The sequence below is a fragment of the Serinus canaria genome, chromosome 1, assembly GCF_022539315.1.
Source record: "Serinus canaria isolate serCan28SL12 chromosome 1, serCan2020, whole genome shotgun sequence".
Taxonomy (NCBI): domain Eukaryota; kingdom Metazoa; phylum Chordata; class Aves; order Passeriformes; family Fringillidae; genus Serinus; species Serinus canaria.
Window position 1 is genome coordinate 24,825,077 of NC_066313.1, and position 21,510 is coordinate 24,846,586.

Consider the following 21,510-nt stretch of genomic DNA (forward strand, 5'->3'; position numbering starts at 1 on the left):
GAAGTGACACTTTTGCCACCCATTTTCAATTTACTTCTCAAAGGGAGCCACCTTGGAGGGCACATCTGTGACTGTGGGAGCAAAGCTCCTGTGACAACCCAGAGCAGAAGCAGGTAGCCACTGGTGAACCTCTTTCTCCATGAGAAATGACCTTTTGGATGCAAAAACTCAACTGTACAATGGCAAAGGCATCTGCCATTTCCCAGTCCTAAGGAAACACCTGATATGGGCCTCCCTTGGACCATGTAGTGATGGGCCCTTTTGACATCCTCACCAGCAGCCAGTTCTCTTAGAACTTGTTTTTGGGCCAGCCACCTGCAGCATTAGCAGCAATTACAGTAGCACCCCCTGCCCTTGCACATGCCCTTTTCCAGGCTGCTGGTGGAAGACAAGCCCTGCGAATCCCCTCCTGTGCAAATGGCATTTATGTGCAACTGATGCAGGTAAACAAGCACAAGCTCAGGCTTCTCCTTGCCACAGGAACATGCTGGCCCCAGGAGACTCTCTGCCTTTGCCCTCTTTCCTGTGGGTAATTCATTAGCCACAATGCCCTGCTTGAAGTGGGATCACAGGAGCAGGAATATACCCCATCAGGGCTTTGCCAGCCACTATTAATGCAGACCATATTTATAGCAATAAACCAAAGCAGATCCCGTATGCACTCAGGATATAACATGCCCACAGCCCTCTATTGAGAGGTGTGGAAGCAAACAAGGTGCTCCTGGACATGCTGCACAATGGTTTTCTTCCTCATGGCCCACAATTGTAGGAACCTCTGAGAACAGGGTTGAAAATACCTGCTGCCATGACACGCCTGGCTGTGCCAGCTGTCAGCATTCAGTCAAGGGCAGGTTTTGCCTCCCAAGGCCATACTTCTCCCCTCCACATACACACCAAACAAAATCTGTTTTCCTAGAAGCACTACAAAGTGTTTCTAGGCAGGATTCTTGGAGGGCTGTGCGTGGGACCAGGGACGAGCCATGGCCAGGCACCACAGTGTGGGCTTTCCCTACAAACCATGGGGGGTAAAGGGTCATCTCTGAACAGGTTTTCAAAATGCAAGGCAGCCAGATGGGGCTGCAAGTTGTGAAAGACCAACATAAAGTTTCAGACATTCCTGGACCATTTCAAACGTGTTTTGACGAGCCCAGTTGCATGGGGTTTTCTGCAAGGCCTTTTATGATTATATCTCTCAGTCAAAGACTCAGGACTGCTTTAAAGAAAGAAAAACAAACAAAAAGATGCAATTTAACTCCAAATGCCTGAAGAGAGTAAGTAGGGAACCCAGCTTTGGAAAACACACTGCAGTGTTTATTTGAAGATAAAAACCCCTGCTGCAAACCACTCGGGTCTGATTTAGATTATAAAGGGTGTTTGGTTATATAAATGCAAGATTTTAAAATCTTTCAGCAAGGCCCTTTCAGCAGTGCTACTCACAACAGAAACAAAGTTCTGGGTTCAGCCAGTGCTTTCACCATGCTCCCTGTGCCTGTGAGGAGGTTTTATGAGCAGGGGTTGAGTTCAGGGCCCTCTGAGGGAGAGCAGGACAATCCACAGGGAAACAAAGCCCTGTCCTGAGTGGCCCAGGAGGATCTGCTGCCAAGAAAGTACACAACTTGCAGTGACCCATTAACCTGATACAAAGGATGTCCCCAAAAGGACAGATTTACCCCAGCCTTCAAGAAATACCCAGCATGTTTGAAGCAGAGGGTTATTGTTAAGGGAAATGCAAGGTCTCTGATTTCTAGCATCCAGGTTCCCATCCACATTCTGCCCCATTTCCATGAAATGCCAGTTTGGTCAAGATTTGTTTAATGTTCCCCTGCTCACAAGGAGAATCCCTTAGGTCACCTACACCCATCACAGGGCTGTTCCTGAGGAACCACAGGCTGCCCTTCTGAGAACAAACAGCACTTGCAAAGCAGGGCTTTAGAGCAACCACGTAACATTGGCTGGCAAAAAGGACATTGCTCAATATTGTGCATGTTTGCTAAACTAACTTTTACTAGGGATGCCAGGAACACCAGAAATTACTGAAAAACATTTTTCCACAATGGCATTTTCCTATCTATTTTCAAAGCCATTAGTCTGAAATTTACTCTTTCAGGGACAACCTCCAAACCAAACAATGCTGTGCCTTTCATACATGTTCCTTCACCAGCAGTAACTTCACCAGTCAGCATGTCACCCTTTGCATCTTCAACTGTCCTTGAAGATGCAAAGGGTGACATGCTGACGTGCTGGGCTCACTCTGTGACCCCCTGCCCCCAGCTAAGCTATCACACCACCCAGATGAAGGGTTTGTTTGCCCTCCCAACTCACCTGTTCAGCAGTGCCCAAATCAAGCTCCAGCAAGGACCCTGTAACACTCTTACAATTCCCTTACATGAGGAGTGACAGAGCTCAATGAAATCATTTATTCATTCATCAACACAATGGTCTTCAGAGGTGTGTAAAATGGCAGCCAGCCTTTTGACACTACGGTGAAAAGGTAATATTTAGGATAAATATACAACTCACTTAGAAGTACTGACTTTAGGTCCTGCTTTTCCCATGGAGTCAAGAAGGGGTTACAGATAGGGCACTTGGACAACATGCTGAAGATACATTAATCCTTTACCACTCTGAGAGTAGCTTTGGGCCACTACCAGTAAGACCCAGACCAGGACAAAGAGATGGCCCTGCCCTTTTTCAATGCAGCACTTGGGACCTTCTCCCAAAATTCTTTTTTAAAGGCTGGCAACTGCAACTCACAACCTCAGTGCAGAGAAAAAGGTGCATACATTCAGTTCTAATTGTCTTGGACCACCTAAGGCAGCGTGTCTGAGTAAGAGAAGTACAGCTCTACTTTATGATGACACACTTCCAAAGCATCAACATAACACCTTCCTTTAAATCTGTACAACGGCATGAGCCTAAAATGTCAATTTGACATTCTGAGCATCTGGTTCAGCCATCTAGTCACATTTCCTCTGCATTCTTCCTGCTGTTTTAGTGCTGAAGGCAGAGGAGAGGGTCTGAGAGCCAAGATTTGCTCCTAAAGACTAAAACATGGGCAACTCGTTTCAGGAATCATCACTTCAGGATTTTGTTTCCACATATAAGGTAGGCATTGAGAAGGCAAAGAAAAGTGTATCCTTAAATTAGTTAACAGAAAGAAATAAGAATATTCTCAGCCTGGCTATGACCTGCAAGATCATGGCACTCTTCTGTACTTTATGTTACTCAAAATGGAACTGCTGCATAATTTGAGAGGTTTTTCCTTAAATATGAAGTTGAACCATCTCTGAAATAGTTCCTGCTGAAGTTAATATCAAGTCATTCTTGTTTCCCATTGTCCCATTTTCCAATACACCACATTTCTGCACTGACAACTGCTAACTGCATGGCAGCATCCAAAACATTTTGGCAATAGATCACAAAACTCTTCAGGATGTAGGAGGAAACATGGGATTACTCAAGAAATGGGAACACATTGGCCAGTTAACACGATCAGAAAATTAGCATTCAAAAAATCATTTAGAGGTTTCAAGGTTAGCATATTAAGAGGGAAATAATTCACAAAGTTTAGAACTGTTATTCCGTATTGTTGGAAAACTCCCCCATGACGTCACCTGCTCTTGTTCGGGTATTTTTTCTGTCTGTGAGTTACTTCTGTCTCTGAACTGTGGAGCAAATCTCTGTAACACTCTTCCAGAAGTAAGCCAGGGTCTGGTTCTGTAACACACACAGGTCTGTCACAAGCAGGCCCCAAAAGCCAGGAATTTCAGCAGTCCCTTTGAAAGCCTCACCTACTCTTGGTTTTACACAGTACAGGTCAAATCCCTCCCACTCCCCGACCACGTACAGCCCCATTTTAATGCTTCCAATCCTACAAGAGTTCTGTCTGTAGAAACACCAGAACTGAGATGTCGTGAAATAACGGACAGACAACAGCAGAAATAACATTTTTGTAGGTTTACTGTTTGCAATTTGTTTTACAGCTTATAATGAAATACTGTTAGAGATAGTCTACATTCATATGTTTCAGGCAAAATACAGTTTTAAAATCGTAAGGCACTTTAAGATGTCCTAAAACAAATGCTTATATAAAAATTCAACAAGAGGGCTGGATGAGAACCCTTTCTACCCTTAGTGTTCTGGTCAGTAAATGATCAATTCTCTAGTCAGGCAAGCAATAATCAATAGAAAGGTTTCCAAGACAGAGTTACGGCTGTGTTAGTGTGCACTCTGGAGCAGTATATTTGAAGTGTTTTCAGTTGGGGAGGGAGGGCATGGTGTGAATAAGAGGCATTAAAATAATTCTTTGAACTGGGCAACAAAGATGCATTGCAAGGATTAAGTTTCATTACTTTCATTGGATTAAATTCCTTCCATTCATTATTGGCAACAAGAGTAAGGAACAAAAAGGAGTTGGTTCTCCTTCCCTCCCCCCCACTCCCATTATAATTCAACACAAGATTTCAAAGACTTAAAATGACCAGGACAGAAGCCCATGAAACAGTGCATCTGGCCACTTCAGAGTATGTTTAAATATTCATTACTGACTTCCTCAGGTCTCACCTCTTATTTAAAGAAAAACATAAAAGAATTGGCAACTGTCTAAGTTGCTTCCCATCAAATTGATATTTTGCTTCTTTTTAACACAACCCCACTGTTCCCATCAAGTACCTGCATTCAAAAACACACCAGCAGCTCTCCCTGGCACAGGCTTGGTGGGGCAGCAGATGAATGCAGGCAGGGCCCCAGGCCCCACATGGAAGAAGGAATGAGCAACTTTGCTTTACACACTTGTGTCTCAGCTTAAGAACAGCTTCAAAAGCTGGTCATGCTGGGCTGCTGCAGCAACAAGGGGTCTGATACCAAAACACTGACTGAAGACTTCACTTGACGATGCATCTTCAGGAGCTGAAATCTGCTAAAAACTGACAGAAAACAAACAAACACACAGTGGCAAAAACACTGCCTACTTCTTAGGGCCCCTGAGAAGGGGATGGTAAAAACTAGTACCTATCATACTCTGTATTTTCAAGTTGTGTCTCACCTATTTTATTGCCCAGTACATTTTCAAGTCTTTGGGGGTGAACAATTGCTGAAAAACAACTCACAGAAGCTCAATGTGTTAGGCACTGCAGTATATCTCTGCATCCCTAGTCTTCTCAAAACTACCTCAGAGGGAAAAAATCTCAAACCTGACTAACCAACAATTTGTTTTTCATACTAGTTCTTGATTGTTTTAAATTCTGACTTACTTGAATTGCACTTTAAAGCCCAGCAGCAAAAAGAAAACTTGGTAGCTATATTCAGGAATATATATATAAAAATTTTTAAGACACATTTTATCAAGTCTAAAAATGCATAGATATCAACTGCATAAGCTGTCAAGTTTTGACCTGGCTACAGTGAAGAATCTGTGAAAAAATAAAGATTACCCTAACAGACCATGTAATATTTGGGCAGAAATGGGTTGCCTGTTCAGTTAGGAAAGAAACTGCAGTTAAGGATTGAGCTAAATTAGAACCAGCCACCACTGGTCTGAACACATCACACACAGAGGTGCTACTGTGCAAGCAGGAACTCTGATGAAATCTAGCTTTGTGAAGTGAAAAAATGCATGACTTCAAGGCAGCTGCTGCTAAAGACAAGAAAGGAAGGTGGTACCTCATGGCCCTGAGCTCAAAAGATCTTGAGATCACAACTTGTGTGGCTCAGTTTTGCTGGCAGGAGTGTCAAGCTCTAGATCACTCAGTTGATTGCTACAGTTATACCAGCAGGCAAGTTAAAATTGTGGCTCTGGAATCATCTTACTGTCATTCAGCATTGCTGTGCCTAAGTTCACTTGGGACAGCAAGAAGTATCTGAAAGTGGAGAGGAACAAACAGGCCACTCACTGGCTGCAATTTCACTAACAACATGCAGTTGGTTTCTCACAAAACCTGTAGGGTCTTCTTCCCAAGCGAACCTCATAGAATCTGCTAAAGTGACATCCAGTTGCTTGGCACATACACCTCATTGTGTCTTAAAAATATACTTAAAAAAATATTTGGAAAGGCATAGAGCACATGCAATTAATTCCTTGTGGCTCAATGCACACAGGGAATCACATGTGTGTGTGGGAACTAAGTTGCAATGATTAACAATGGACAGGGTACTATTTTACTATCAGATAATTTCAAATTCCAGTTCTTTCCAAGGGAAACTGGGGAAATAAAGAGTTCTGTCAAGGAAATGCAAGGCAAGAAATTCAACTTGCACACCAAGACAGACTGGAACATACAAAGTTTCACAGACCATGTTCTTCAGGTCACATGAAAGCAAAAACTGTAGTCTAATTAAACAAAAAAAAATCATTAAAGCTAGTTAAAAAGAGCAGAATTATCAAAGTGCTTTAATACATAAAGTGTCAAACATAATTAAACAGGACCATTAACACAGAGCTGCCATAAAGATGTTCAAATAGGTATATGTGTTTTCTGAATGCAGGAGAGAAGCACAGGTTTTTAAATTACCCTGTAGGGCCAAAGTGAGTTAAGAAAGGTTTTCCTGTTCATTTCAGCTTCTTAAAATGATGGTTTTGCTCTGTTCATGCATTCAAAGGCACAGCTGGATTTGCTCTATCAGAAAATGCATCAAAAGGACTGTCTACCATGAAACATTAATAAAGGCGAAGCTCTCACTGAGTGAAGCACACAACAGCCTCATAAAAGTAGATTTACAGATAGCTGTCAATTTGTAATATTAATTTTATAAGATATTTCTTGATGCTTAAAAATTCTGAGCTATTTTCTGCAGCTTTCCCTTAAACATAGTTTAAGATAACTGAGTATTATTTGAACCATCAGACTGCCAAAGCTATTGCCATGAGAGCAAATGCAAACAAGTAAGGAAGACATTTCAAAAGCACCTTGTGCAAGAAGCTCAGAAAACATGCCTTTGCCTCCCTACCAGTTTTTCCTCTCCTGTTAGGAATCAGGAAAAAAAGACATTCTCCAGAGCACTTCCCTGGGTGTTTCAATTCACTGAGCTGCTATGTACCTTAGGCCCATGACCTTAAAGATGGAAAGTAACTCTACCAAGCACAGCAGAGCAAGCTGTAGGAAAACGTGGCTGTTTATAAACAAAAAATGTCAATTGAGACCTTTCCTACAGTTCACAGCTATAAAAGTAGATTTGCTCCAGTAAGCTGAGACTCAAAAGTATGATACAGAGCATCACATCTGGTCCCTTACACAGGCCACAGGTCTGAAGTAATACCAATTGTAACAGAACAACTTGTCTGTTTTCTGAAGGCACCATAAAGACAGCAACACTTCAGGTGTAATGAGAAGAGGGAGAAGGAGGAAAAATAACAAATACTGTTAGAAGGAGACACTAAGAGCAGCTCAGTATCACAAGGGAGAAAAAAGGTGGCTCAGTTCTATGATGGCTATAACATCTGTAACAGTATAGAAACCCTACACCTCTAGGCAAAGGAAGAGCAACCAGAGTTTGGAAAAATCTAGTCCTGAATAAAAAAAAATCAACTTTCATTTTCAGTGGATGAGTGTAAAATCTGTAACTGAGATCAAAGGAGACAGAAAGAAATCAAACTGCTATATAAAACACTGGGGTCCATACATACTCACATGGCATCATTAGCCTGTTTCTGATTTACCACAGTGTTAAAGGATCTGGACAGTCTCCTTTGCTCTGCAGGATGACTGAAGTCCAGTCAAGTTTCATATATTAAAATCCTTCTGAATCCGCCAGTGAGAACAAATCCCTCTCCCAGCCCATCTGAGGGGGGAGGGGGTGCCTCCCAGCCAGGAGACATTTCTAACAACCCCAGGCAACCTACGGGCAGCATGCTACTGAGTTAGATCTCCTAAGCAGCACTGCATCAAGCAAGTCCAGGCTTGCTAAGATGTTCTGTCCCTGCATGGACTTGAGGACAATTTCTCATGAGCCCTTCAGGCCAGTGGCTCAAGCTTCACCATTCCATTATTGCTTTACAAATCCGTTTTCCTTCCCGTCTTCCCCTGTGGCTGCCCGTTATCCCAGAAGGACTTTCTGCATCCTGTGCGCGGCGACGCTGGCCTCATCCTCAGAGTCAGACTCGCTCTGGGAAGTGGAGCTCTGGGAGGCAGAGCTGAAGGGAGAGGAGCACTCTGGGGAGCACAGGTAGTGCATCAGCGGGAGCCGATACTTCCCACAGAAGTCAACGAACTTGATCTGTCTGACGCAGCTGTCAAAGTACACACCTGTGAGGGAGAGGGAACAGAAAAACATGAGAGAGACCCTGGGCTCAGGGACCTGTAAACTCCGCAGGGCTCTTGTGCCTGGAGCCTATGCCTTCAGTTAGGATTTCACTGGCACTGCACTGCACTACATGTGAGCACAAAGGGTTACTGGTGGAAGGGAAGGAACCAGAATACCTCTGAAAATGTGAAATTTCTTTTCTTAGTAAAATATTCCTGTAAAACTGTATTTGGTAGGTGACTCAGAACAGCACACTCTTCACATAAAGACACAGGGCAGTTACTTCCAAATAATGCGGCAATTTCTTCTAACCATTAGGGAGAAAACTCAGGCTGGGAATTTGCAAACTTCTTAAACGTCAAGTGAATTAATGCACTCTACTTTCAAACTTGTAAAACCTCTTCTACTAGCTAGAAAAATGAATTCACAAATAGACCTTCACAGCTCTACTTTCCTTCTGCTTGAGTGAAGCCACCATGCTGAGCTTGGATGCTACTTTCCATGGCAACAGTCTTGCTGCAACACACAATTATGTTCTCTTCCTGTCACAGCAAGTGATTTTAGACGCTGACATTTCAGAAGTTTCCAGCAGTGTTTAAAGTCCTAGCTGGTCAGGAGAAAACTTTTCTCCTGCAGTGCTAGAGCAATGCTGCAGTACTGTGCAAGTTCATATGGCATAGTGAAAAAGCACAAAGGCACTGTTATCCAAGCTGTGCAAAACTCTTAAAAAAGAAACTTTTCTTTCCCTCCCGATATTAGTCCCGGCCCTTCCATCTTTGCTTACGGAGCATACTTTGATATTGTCCTGTAAGAAGATAACAGACTGCATTATGACTGCATGGTAAGATACTAATTAATGATTTTTCCCCCCCTTATCTTCTAAATGCTAAATGTGCAGATCTTTTTCTCTGGTTAAAGATTAAGCATTGAGCCAGATTAAGCCCAAGCATTCCAGGCTATTTTATGAAGTGCTCTCCTTCCAAGAACTGCAGGCCAGTGGTCCCAAGCTAGAGCTAAACAACTTGCTATTGGTAACTGCTAAGCACTAGAGCCACTGTCCTATCTTCCACTCAGAAATGATGCTCACCGTTCAGCAAGAGTGTGTGCGAAAGTTCTGCTGTCCATCACTTGCTCTGAGCTATTTCAGGGCAAGTGGATCGGAAACTTCTGATCATAAAACCACAGTGGAGTGCTGGGATGAGCTACAAAGACTCTGACAGAAGTGCTGCCTTACATTCCCATGCAAATACAGTAAACCAGCGCTACAACTCTGAATACTGCTTCTAAGTGAACAAAGCTCCTTAAAGACAAGTTTCCAGGAGACCTGGAGCCAGGGAAAAACAGCCAGAATGTGGCTGCAGTGAGTAACACTTTCAACCTGAGTGAGCTTACAAAGTCACGCCAACTAAGAGGGAAAGGAAACCATACGGTAAGAGCAGGAAGCAGAGCTGTAAAGGTGAACTTACCCCCACATTTAGGATTGGGGCAGTTGCTGGCCAAGCTCAGGTACCGGACAAGACTCTCTGGGAGATCGCTGGGAGTGTAGGTAACGTTGCGAGTTTTAATCGTGCGCCCAGCCAGCTCCTGCAGGCTCGGGGGGTTGTAGGTCAGGTCACGCACAAAGCGCACCACCAGCGGGTTCCCACGCAAGCTCAGCTCCTCGAGCTGAACCAGGTTAAGGATCTCTCGGGGAAGGTAAGTCAGCAGGTTATTGTGCAGGCTAAGGGAACGCAGGGAATGCAGCCTAAGGATGAAGATGGATACCCTGTTAAGATGTGCAAGCAAAATTGCCCCACAGCTGCATTAAGCAAACCTAATTACTGTCCCAGCTCCCACCAATTTATTTTTCTTTGGCTTTTCCCCCTTTTAAATCATAAATTCATGCTAAAAGAACTGTTCTTACTCCAGTGCACACAACGCACTAGAAAACTCGTCTCAGCACCAGAATACCTGCTAAAGAAACACAGTCTTAAACATGCTGCTATCCCTCTCAGTATTCCCCCCAAAAAAGACAGAACAAAAGTGTATAAACTGAGTGCTCTCAGGGGACATACTGTCTCCTTGTACTCAGCACATGCATCAAGAACAGTCCCATGCAGTGCTCTGAATAAGTCACCTGCTCTGTCTCATGCATTAAAGATGATTGCTGGGAGGGAGCCAGCCCTGGAAAGCCCCATGTTTTCATTGCTTGTGGCTGCACCACCTCACGCTGATACCACCAGGTTTGAATGAGGTCAGGCCAGGCCAGCAGCGGCACAGGGGACAAGCAATTATTTTGCTTTTGGATGAGGCTTTCCCCTCTCAGGAAGCACAAAGCAATGCTCCAGCACAGCATCCAGGGCTGCTCCCAAACTTGTAAAAGTAACAAGACATTGTACTTTAAGAATAATCCCACTAAACTATCGAATTCCAACTTGGAGAACTCCATGCTGCCATTCAATTGTTTTTAGGGTCTTAGGCTACACATACAGAACTGCAGTGTCCTCTTCCACCCATTATGAAGAGATTTGTAACCTTTAAAGCAGTAACCTAGCCACTAGAACTATGCTATAGGATTACACACTCTGAGATCCTAAGGTAAGGAATGCCAAGGGAACACGGGATGGTACAAGACAAAAGTACACACAAAAAGGTTTTGGGTGAAAGGCAAAACTCACCCAGCATTCATTACTAATAGAATAGTACCATTCTTACTTGTTAAGGTAGCAATTTATATTTTCTAAGTTGCCCAGGTACTTTTCAGGGTCTTCTACACAAATCTATCAATTCACTTTTAGGTGCAATCTTGGTGATGGTTTTTTAACATTGAGTTTTCCAGATCATATATTCATGGTCTGCCTGCAGTGCACCATGCCAAGGATGTTCTTTTTCAAATCCAGTCACATTAACAAATTGAAGGACAAATAGGTCCCCCCAGGTACTTTTATCCACATGCACAGAAGTCAAAGTTCAAAGAGTTAATTATAGCTGGTGGCTGATGACAGTAAATACTCACTGTGCCAGCTGAGGTGGAATGCTCTGGATCTTGTTGTCACACAGAACTAGATACCTCAGAGAAGGCAGTTTTGCTAATTCAGGTGGAATTGCTGTAATGAAATTCCCTCCAAGGTATAGAAACTCTAAACTGAAAAAGAAGAAAAGAGTGAATTATTTTATTAATTTCAAGTTTCTTTTAACACCTGGGTTTTCAGAGCTATTGCATTTCTTAAAGGAAACTGACAGATGACTACCTATGAGATAATTTGCTGAGAGCAGGAAAAAAAGCTGAGTTGCACATCAAAATTACAACAGAGCTGCAGTTTCACAACAGATAATGTGGAGATTTTTACCTCCAGACTCCTGCAGTCACCATTACACCTGCAGGTAGGCACCAGACAACTGTGCATTCCTACACCAACCCCTTTTGCAAAGCTCCTCCTCCTATTTCCAAGGATGTGCAGTCTGCAAACACTGGGTCTGGACACAGATCCCACAGCAGCCAAGTGAGAGCTCTCAGTTCCAGAAGAAGTGAAGCATGAGCACAGTGTCTCTCCCTGGAAATCCTGGCCCTGCACCAGCACTAGTTGCTCTTTGTGGAATCATCTGACTCCTCAGTGACTAACTGGAGCCATTAGTCAGAGGCAGCCAGTCCCCCTTTGATACAATTCACATACCAACACCACAGCTGCAACAGCACACAACAGCGCACCAGTGCACCTAAGTCACGCAAGTACATGCACACAATTTCTCAGAGAGATTGATTTCACTACTCTGAAGTCATGAAGCCCAAACCAGAAACCATAGCTGGGCTTCACTGCAGTTTGGGCCCAAATAATAATAATGGATAAGAAGAATCACTGGATATCCTGTGAAAACTCAGTGGATGGGACACAGGAACAGAGAGAGGCACTAGATCTCTTCTGCCAGGAGTTGCCAGTATGTGCTGTGCATCTCTGCCCTTCTAAGAAGAAAAACAGACAAGCATTTCTCTTTGACATAATAGCTTAAAGTCTCCATTCCACAGACTGAAGTAGCATTCTTTCCCTGTTCTCAGATGTTGTCTGAAAGAGGAGCAAAGGCAGGCTCAGTTTGGGTACATCTTGCTCACCACAGTCCAGCCAAGATTTTTTCCCATGTTTGAAAAAGGTGGATCCCACAGTCCTGGTTCACTATCTCCAGGTACACTCTCAGACTGCCTAACTACAAACCACCTTGGCCATCTCTGATCCAGCAAGCATTGCCCACAGGCCAGGGAAAGTGAACTCATCCAGGCTCCATCAGCCTTTCTATAAGTATAGGTTATAACTTCCTTGGACTAGGAGACACCTTCATCTCACCCCAGCAACTGAGAAATGCTATGGATACAACTGTAACAGAAACACAAGGAACAGAGCACCCAAAGGACATGGTGGTCTACCCTGACAAGGTCTGAGCCCTGAAACTCTGTGCCACAGTATATGTGGAGCGCAGAGAAGCTCCCCCCTGAGACTTCCCCTGGGATGGAGCAGGAGAGTGAGTCTATTTCACTCAATTCTTGCAAGAAACTTGAACCCCAGAGATCTAATGACAGCATCTGCTTGGGCTACAAAGGCCACTACTGCACCACTTGCCCAACAGCAAGGACAGAATGACAGACCTTTGCAACACACCGAGAGATGCTCGCAGGGCTCAGCTTTCCCTGGATTCACTTCTATTTTTCAAGTATGTCAAAGGCAAGCTAAATAAGAGAAATTGGACAAAGTGGGCAGAAAATGAAACCTTAAACTGAATTTGATTATATGGAAGGCAGTAACTACAGACCAAGTGGGACAGCACATTTGGAGGTTACTCTGAAGGAGCAAGAAAGTGCACAGTGAAAAACCACCACCAATTGCCATTGCTTCAAAGTAACCTTAACCTCTCTTCTACTCCTACAACTTGTATGTTGAGGAGGGGGGTAGGAGGAAGGCTGCTGTGCAGAGACCATGTCAAGGAGAGATTATTTTTAATTAACTTTTGATCCCCTAACAAAGCCCTGAGTTTTAACCAAAATTCCTCCTTCAAACCTCCATTATTTCCTGAAGTGGATTTAGGCTGCTTGGCTCTCATTAGGGACTTAACTGCTGAGTATACAATTCCTAACTCCATAACAGTGGTGGAGCTTACACCAAAAGCTGTTCGGCAACGGAATTCTAGCAATGTAGATTTCAATATTTAAACAAGGTTTGGACGTGTACAAGTTTGCACTTCCTAGGAAAAGTGAATAATTAACTCCTCATCCTTTGTGTTTGAAGACATCAGTGCCTGTAAAGTGACATGGCATAAAAAAAAGGTAGGCACCTCCTTCCAGGGAAGGACAAGAGGGCACAAGTTATACAGTAAAAATGCTTTGGGAATTAATTTCAATGTATAAAATGCATATGTTTCAAGAGCAGCCTACTGTACAAACTAAGTGTGCAAAAACACTGCCTACAAACTTCTTACAGCTTCAAATCTTTGTGAAGTCTGTAATGAGAACACTCAGTGATACCATGAAGGATATAAAGACCTAACATCAGAATACAAACTGTCTCTAAAAACCCACTAAATAAGGTAATTCCTTCACTGGCAACAAAATGCTTCTTAAAAAATGTTTTCTTTTTAAAACATCTTCTGAATCACCTTTTTGGGGTCAGTAGACTGAAAACTCATGGGGCCCAATCTGGTACAGCAAATTCAGAATTTCCACATCAACTTGTGGTATTAATTAGATGATTAATTTATTTAAAAAACACAGGGAGGAGGTTTTGAAATGACAAAGAAATGTATTTAAAACATAGGAAAGATATTCTTATCGCTTCCACTGAAACACTGCTCAGTGGGAAAACAAAATCTGTAACTCCCATCCCTCTAAGTACAATTTGCTAGGAAGAAGGATCTAGGCTGATGAAGGTGAAGGAATCAACAACAGCCATTTGTGCATCAAACTGAAGTGTCAAGAATTGTCTGAGCAAAACTAATCATGACACAGGAAAGTATTTTCAAGAGGCATGACCCTTTTATCAAGGGCACTGACCACAGCACTGGGATGCAGTTTGTTCCCAGCTCATCTGCTCCTGACATGATACTCTTGTCATACTCACACTAAGCCCTTATCTAGAGGCAAAGGTGATGCTGGCTCTCGAGTTGTCCTGCTCAGGGCAGGGCAGTTTGCTGCTCGGTAAGAGAAGCAAAAGCACTGCTCAGCTCTGCCCTCTTCACACAAGAGCCCACAGTAAGGCAATCCACAACGTTCAGCCCAGGTTTTCGCACGAGGACCACAGCAGGGATGGCAGTGAGCTAGGTGAATGATTCTAACTAACCTTTCACACTTAGACCTGGTTCTTCTGACAATCATTAATCTGTACAGTCATTTTGATCGATCAGCTAAGGTCTTGTGAATTGCTGTGTACACAGAGGTAGAACTGGATTTTCTTCTGCACTTTAAAAAGTCCAGAATCTTCAAAAAGCCAGAGATTAACTATCATCAAAAAAACCCAGAAGCTCAATTCCAATTTTTGAAGCTAGAATGAGTGATTTACTTCTGCCACACAGGCTTGGCTGAATGAGTTTCAAGAGGAGACAAACACTAACAAAATCAATCTCAACAAAATCTGAAAAAACTCCCAACAACCATGCGACAGAGTTACTAATGAGGGTTGACACTTTCTCTCCTGCCTTTAAGTAATGTTGACAAATACACTAATAAAAGACCAGAGTCCCTTTCAGCCTCACACCCGCAGCCCCCTGCTCAGCACAAACCATCCTAATTGCTGCCAAGAACAGCCAGCACACTGAGTCCATCATGTGGTGCTCCTCTCTAGCAGCATATTTCACACCACTGGGCTGTAGGGCAGCAATGAAAATACTTTTACCTACTAGGAAATGAGTGGAGAAATCCTCAGACAAAATTATCAATTCAGGGGGTGGCAGCAAAGTTTAACATGCAAAGAGAGTGTACCTTCTCACTTGAGTATGTCCTTGATGTTTTCAGGTCATCATATAGCACAAATGAAATCCAAAAGCCCCCAACCATTCAGCAAATAAGAGCCACTCTGAGCACTAGAGGTATTTTTTTATACCCTATCAATTAACACAGCACTCCCATAGTCATATTTCAAGGGGATAATATCTTCAGGCATAGGAGATACTCAAATTTTCAATACACCCAGTTTCCCCACAGATGTTTCTTCAGATAAAATTTAACAGCTGACATCAAACAGATGCATCTAAATAGGTAATATAAAAAACCCCAAACCAACAATGGTGCTTGAAATAGCTCCAGGTCTTTTTAAGATAAACTTTTTAGAAAGAAATTTCCAGGACAGTTTTGAGGCTCATGCAAGGGAGGAATTTCAAAGCAGCCCACAATACACTCCTGTTAACCCTGTTCTACGATTTGCTAATTCCTGAGAGAACTGCTTAGCCTTGCTGACACGCAAATTTAAGATCAAACGGTCGTCTGAACGCTATTTGCAAAACGTTTGAAGAGGGGAAGAAGAAGGGAGACAGCAAGCAGATTTCCTAATGCTGTATCTTTATCAAAGCCCTGCTTGCCCTTTTTCCCACACTAACAGCCGTCCTTTAAGCGTATGCTTGTCTAACATGCTTAATGCTACCCACGAAGGAAAGCAAATGCTCTGGTTTTCAATGCATCTAAGCCTTTACACAAACCTTGCATGAATCCAGTTAGGCGTTTGAGGGCTTTGATCCCAGCCCTCGCACAGCCAGGCTTTATTGGAGGAATACCAGCAAGAAGGAAAGGAACATGCATGGGTCTTTTCCAAGCTCTGCCTGCTCCCAGTGCTCTACAGAGCATGAGAGTATTCACCAGAAGAGTATGAATAAACTCAGAATTCCCATGGGAGACTTGAAGTATCAGCTGCATTTCGCTAAGTCTTTGAGAATTATTCATTATACAGGGCACTTGCAGGACATTTCCCCAGGCCTGCACGCTGATCTGGGTAAATCTTGCACCCTTTAAGCCAAAACTCAGAGATGCTCCATGAAGATCAGAGCTATGTTTGACCAGATTTGCCCTACAAATTTTGTGCCAGGATGGGCATAAGTAGACGGCCACATTTGTAACTCACCTGCTGTAATACACCTTGCCCCATAGTGCATCCCCAGCTGGATCAGCAGAGGGAGGATATGCAGAACCAATGTGCAATGGGATCTCTCTGCAGATCACAGTTCAGGAGCTGCTGAGGGCTGTGAACTGAGTCTGAGAGAGAGTGACTGACCAAAACATCTCCCACTGAAAACACAGCAAGGTCAGCAGAGAGAACTACAGAGAAGATAACACTTGTGTCTGCCTCGTATTTTATCTGGCAACAAACAGAAAAGCAATGCAAAAATGGCTGCTCTCACATGTCTGGTGCATTCCTCACCCTAAATTCACAGCAAGAACCAATACTCAGGTCTTGTACTGCACTGACACACCAGCTGACAGGAACTGGGGATGCTGGAAGGACCTGGCATGGCCTCAACATGATCAAGAAAAAGCCCTCAGCAGGGTCAACACCTACATTTCTCAAGAACACATGAGGCTATTGCTGGTCACACTCGATGCTTACAGTGAAACTATGATGAAAGAGCACTGCATTTTCCTAATGAAAAACACGAAGCAGAGGTTATTCATCCCTGGTGTCAGCTTGCTATGATCAGCATCACCCAGAGCAATCATGATCATACACTTATGAACCCAAGCAAAGGAAGCTTCAAGCATATTGGTGGTCCTTCCACAACAGCCTAGGAGATAACCAGTATTCAGGACACAGCAATCACTTTCCATGCAGGATCTTGCACTGCACACAAAACATTTGTGTGGGCAAGGATGGGGCAGATGGCTGAAGCCGGAAGGAGCAGGACACAACAGCAGCAGGACTGGCTGTGGCTCTTATCACCAAGTTCATAAACTTGCCAAGACACCAGGAACATGCCAGGGAAGTTTCTGCACAACATATTTGACCCAAATACAGCTTGTGTGAAGTGGAGGATTTATTATCTTCCTGTGGGTAACAACACATGGCACACACCTCCCTTTCCAGGACATTCACATTCGTAGTCACCAGCATGTTCCTTCTCCTTTGGCAGCTCAGACTCAACAGCTTTTTACACTTTCAACTTTACCACATACACAGACTCCTTACCTACTATATTCCTGGCCTTCATTAAAACTGACATGCTGTCCCTTCAAAAACTAAAACAGGAAACTATGGGGTGCAGAGGAAAAACATGAAGCTTAGTTATCAGAAGTATTAAAAAAAAAAAAATCAGCACAGCTCAGACATTCCCCAGAAATCCAAGAATAATTTCTAGATTTCTGCAACTCCAGTCTGCTCTATAATCAGTGATTGGAGCAAATGGGAAGCTGCCAGGGTCATAGGAAGAGGAGAACTGCTGGTCTCAGGAACTCTAGTAGCAGCAGGAGGAACTTGATCACTAAGAGTGCTGCCTGCATTCCCCTTTGGTCTCAGAGTCCCTATGATAAAAGAAAAATTTCTTTTTATGAGATATTGCACATGGAAAAAGGGTCAAGGTCTTGGCTTGTCAGCAACAGCAAGACTGGCATTTGAAGACTGAGCTGTGACATTAATAGAAGCCACAATACCAGGTCCCACCTCCAACTTCTAGAGCTCAGAAACTTACAGAGGTCTCTATGTTGCTGTGCTGTAACAGCTGGCTCTGCTCTGTCCTTGCTCAGGCTCATTTTACCCACTTCCACAAACAAGCATGCTCACACTGAGGACACCTCTCTTGTCAGCAGGTAGGAGCAGAGTCTGACAGCAGTTTCTCTCCAGAATGTTCTTTCTATGTTTTTGGGAAGGGTCACTGTTTATCTGGGTCCCAATGAATAGATTCAGGAGTCCCTCTGGAGGAACAACACATTAAAAAGTGTGGTTTTCTCCCAGTGACGGCAAAGCCATGTGCAGCTCCCTTTCATTACTTAAACAGTCCCAGATACAGAAGTCACCACTGGCAGAGCGGTAAAGAAGCTTACAATCCTTGTGGGGCTCAGATTTGCTATCTTGAGCGAAAATTCAATTATATTATGTTGATATGTTAGCAGAAGTTCAGTGAGGTAGCAGTGGTGACATGGGCACCAGACAGAAGCTGTGTCTAAGTGTAACTTTTCTACCTGACACATCACTTTGCAATGATGAACAGACAGTTCAACAGCTTTGTCTGCATTTGCTCTCTTCGAATTCTCTTGCTGGGGGTTGCAGCATGACAGGTCCAAGAAAAGCTGCAGGATAGGACAACAAGGAGCCCTGCTTCAGGGCAGGTGAGAGGAACAAAGCAGAGTGACAGAGGTGCAGTGTGGAGCACAGGTCACAGCCTGCCGGGGCATCAGGTGCGGTGCTACGCAGCCCTGTACCTTCGTGGGGACATCACAGAAGAAAAGCAGGGCTGAGGTTTAATTTCTTGGGAAAAAAAAAAAGGAAAGAGAGAGAAAAAACCCACAACCCACAGAGACCATAGAAACAGCAGCAGGGAGCCTCTGACTCAGAGGTGGGCGCAACTATCGGATCCCAACCACATCCTGGATGCTATCAGACATGCTATGGAGAAAATGTGGATCATGTTCCTCATGCAACCGCCCTCCTCCATTAGCCTCCTCTCCCTTGCCTCATTTCCTTTTTCATCCCTCAAGCATCTGTTCCCAGACAGAAAAAAAGATGAGCTTCCTCTTCCTCATGACAGCCCCAGCCCAGGATGTATCATAACTGCAAAGGATATGGGCATTCTCCATCACTCAGAATATCTCATAGAATCTCTCAGCCCAGAGAGCTTAATCCAAAACTGCTTCAAATCCTCAAGAGGGGCATGCTATGCTACCTGGACAAAAGCTACAAACCCAATTGTATTATACTGCAGCAGACAAAACCTTTCCCCAACAGCACTCATGCAGTTCTGATACCTCCCACCTACACCCATGGGAGACATCGCTCCACACATCCTTGTGCTTCCACTAGATCCAGCTCTGCTAAGCCATCAATACCAATCCTGGTATTTAGGGTCAAGGGTGCTGGAATTTGCTTAACAGAGGCTGCTTCTGGCAAGTGCCTTGGCAAAGAGCTGGAGCAAACAAAGTTCAGATCCAAAGTCTTAGTAGAGACCCACAGAGAGGCCAGCCTGGGGCTTGGGAATGCTGCAGAACACACTGAGGTGCCTGTGTCACTTAAGCCAGAGCAAGCATCCCGCCTGCCCAGGAGGACACCAGGCTTCAGGAGTAACCAGCCCAGGCCTATGCAGGCAGCCAATACCCTCTGCTGTCTAAGACCTGTTCCCACCCCACTATTGTTCCAATTGCTGTGATTCAGCCACAAGTTTCTGTTTGACCAGCCTGTGGTGGCCAGATACATCCCCAGAGCCAGAAGTACCACCGCAACCAAGCACAGCCCGGGGCTCCACACCTCGGGTCTGTCAGATCTAGACTAGCCAACAGCTTGAGAGAAACATCACAAAACCCCATCCACGACAGCAAGCCCCCAGTGGGACTGCAGCTGTACGGGCAGAACAGCTCTGTTGTTTGTATGAGCCACAAACACATCTTTATCTTCCTGAGCAACCCATCGTGCAACCATGAGCTGCAGGACACATGGGGTTTTTCTCGCTGTCACCCAGAGATGTGCTTGAGAGGAAAACCACGGAGAGCCTCCCCAACACTCACACCAACCACACCATCACCAGGAGAGCGGCCCTGCACCAGGGCAGCTCAGGGACCGGGCACTGCCAAGAGGCACCCAGTTTGTGAGCACAGAAGGCCCATAATCACCTGAAGAACACACAGGATTAGTTGGTCTGGAAAGGACCACAGCAAGTCATCTGTTCCAGCTTCCCTACTCAAGCAGGGTCACCCTAGAGCACATGGCACAGAACTGTGCCCACCTTTAGTGAGGGAGACTCCACAACCACTCTGGGCAACCTGTTCCAGAGGTTGGTCACCCCCACATTAAAGTTCTCCCTCATGTTCAGGAGGAACTTCTTGTGCATCATCATTTTCTGCCAGCTGCCTCTTGTCCTACTGCTTGGCAGCAAGAAGAGCCTGCCTTCATCCCCAGTGCCTACCCTTGAGGTACTTTTATATACATGTGTGTAGATGAGGTGAAGACCGTCTTGGAGTTTTGGTAACTCAACATGACGAAGAGAAAGAGCCACGTTAGCGGCAGCAGTGCTTGGAGACACCTGAAGCTGGAGAGAACTGACCCCCGAGGGGGAGCGTGGCAGAAAACCCGGCTGGACTTGCCGAGGCTGTCCCTGTTCCCGCGGGGCCCGTCCCTCACCTGTGAAGCTCCTGGATGTCGGGCGGGATGCCGTGGAGCCGGTTGCCGCCGAGGCTGAGGCTGCGCAGCCCGCGGAGCTGCAGCACCACGGGCGGCACCTCGGAGAAGCGGTTCCCGCTGAGGTTGAGGACGCGGAGGGAGCGGGCAAGGGGCGCCTGCTCCAGCCCCTTGGGCAGCGAGCCGGGCCCGCCGAGCCGGTTGTTCTTGGCCAGCAACGTATGGAGGCACGGCAGGGACAGCAATTCCGTGCCCAACTCCGTCAGCCCCGTCCCGCTCACGTCCAGCACCTCCAACGCCGGGAACCACTGCGACAGCCCGGCGGGCAGCGGGCCCGACAGCCGCCGCGGCGACAGCACCAGCCGCCGCGCCTCCGCGCTGCGCCGCGCCGACAGCTCCGCCGCCAGCGCCGGCTCGGGCTCGGGTTCCGGCTCGGGCTCCGACTCCGGCTCCGGCTCCATCGCCAGCTCCGGTCCCGGCTCCAGCTCGGGGCCCTCCCCGCCTGCCGCCGCCATCCCGCCTGCACCGACCGACGGCCCCGCGCGACACTCCGCCCCGGCCCGCCCCGGAACCTGCATAGCCCCGCCGGCCCCCCCCGCGTCATGCTCGATCCCGGGCCCGCCGCCGGCCGAGGCCACTGCGGCCCCAGAGAGGCGAGCGCTTTTATGCAGGTTGCGGGGCACCTGCGGGTGGGCGGCTGAGGAATAGGGAGCGTTCGGCGGCCCCGGAACGAGCACGGCGGGCAGCGCGTAGGCGGGGCAGGAGGCGGCACCGTGGCGGTGGCTGCCCGGGGCAGTGGGTCCTCTGGTGCCGCTGCTCGCCCCGGCTGTGCCCGCCGTCTGTACCCGAGGGCCTGGCCTGCCGTGCTGATGCGCACCCGCCGGCTGGAAATGCCACCTGCTCCCTTCCAAGTGTTTTATTCCGAGCTCGGGACACCAGAGCTGCTAAGTGTAAAATTAGACCATAGCCTTTGCTGTGGCCCTTTTGGTCATGCTCGGAGCCCGAAGGA

The 21,510-nt window shown here is 45.7% G+C and overlaps 1 protein-coding gene across 1 annotated transcript; it reads right to left on the reverse strand.

Annotated features, from left to right (window-relative positions):
* Positions 1–3,942: 3,942 nt before the first annotated feature.
* Positions 3,943–21,050, reverse strand: LRRC58 (leucine rich repeat containing 58). Its single transcript, XM_030234776.2, has 4 exons — positions 20,505–21,050; positions 11,234–11,362; positions 9,705–9,982; positions 3,943–8,240 (listed from the first exon to the last, which is right to left on the reverse strand). Exons 1-4 carry the CDS (start codon positions 21,014–21,016, stop codon positions 8,032–8,034), a joined length of 1,128 nt encoding a protein of 375 aa, XP_030090636.1. The 5' UTR covers positions 21,017–21,050; the 3' UTR covers positions 3,943–8,031.
* Between the last annotated feature and the right edge of the window lie 460 nt (positions 21,051–21,510).

Bases quoted from the DNA above. Each gene is read 5' to 3' on its own strand.
- LRRC58 (XM_030234776.2), bottom strand. From the start codon at position 21,016: ATGGCGGCGGCAGGCGGGGAGGGCCCCGAGCTGGAGCCGGGACCGGAG. The intron at 11,363-20,504 runs GTGAGGGACGGG...CTTCTTTTTCAG, and splicing joins GACATCCAGGAGCTTCACAG to TTTAGAGTTTCTATACCTTG. The intron at 8,241-9,704 runs GTAAGTTCACCT...TCTCCCTCACAG, and splicing joins CCCCAATCCTAAATGTGGGG to GTGTGTACTTTGACAGCTGC.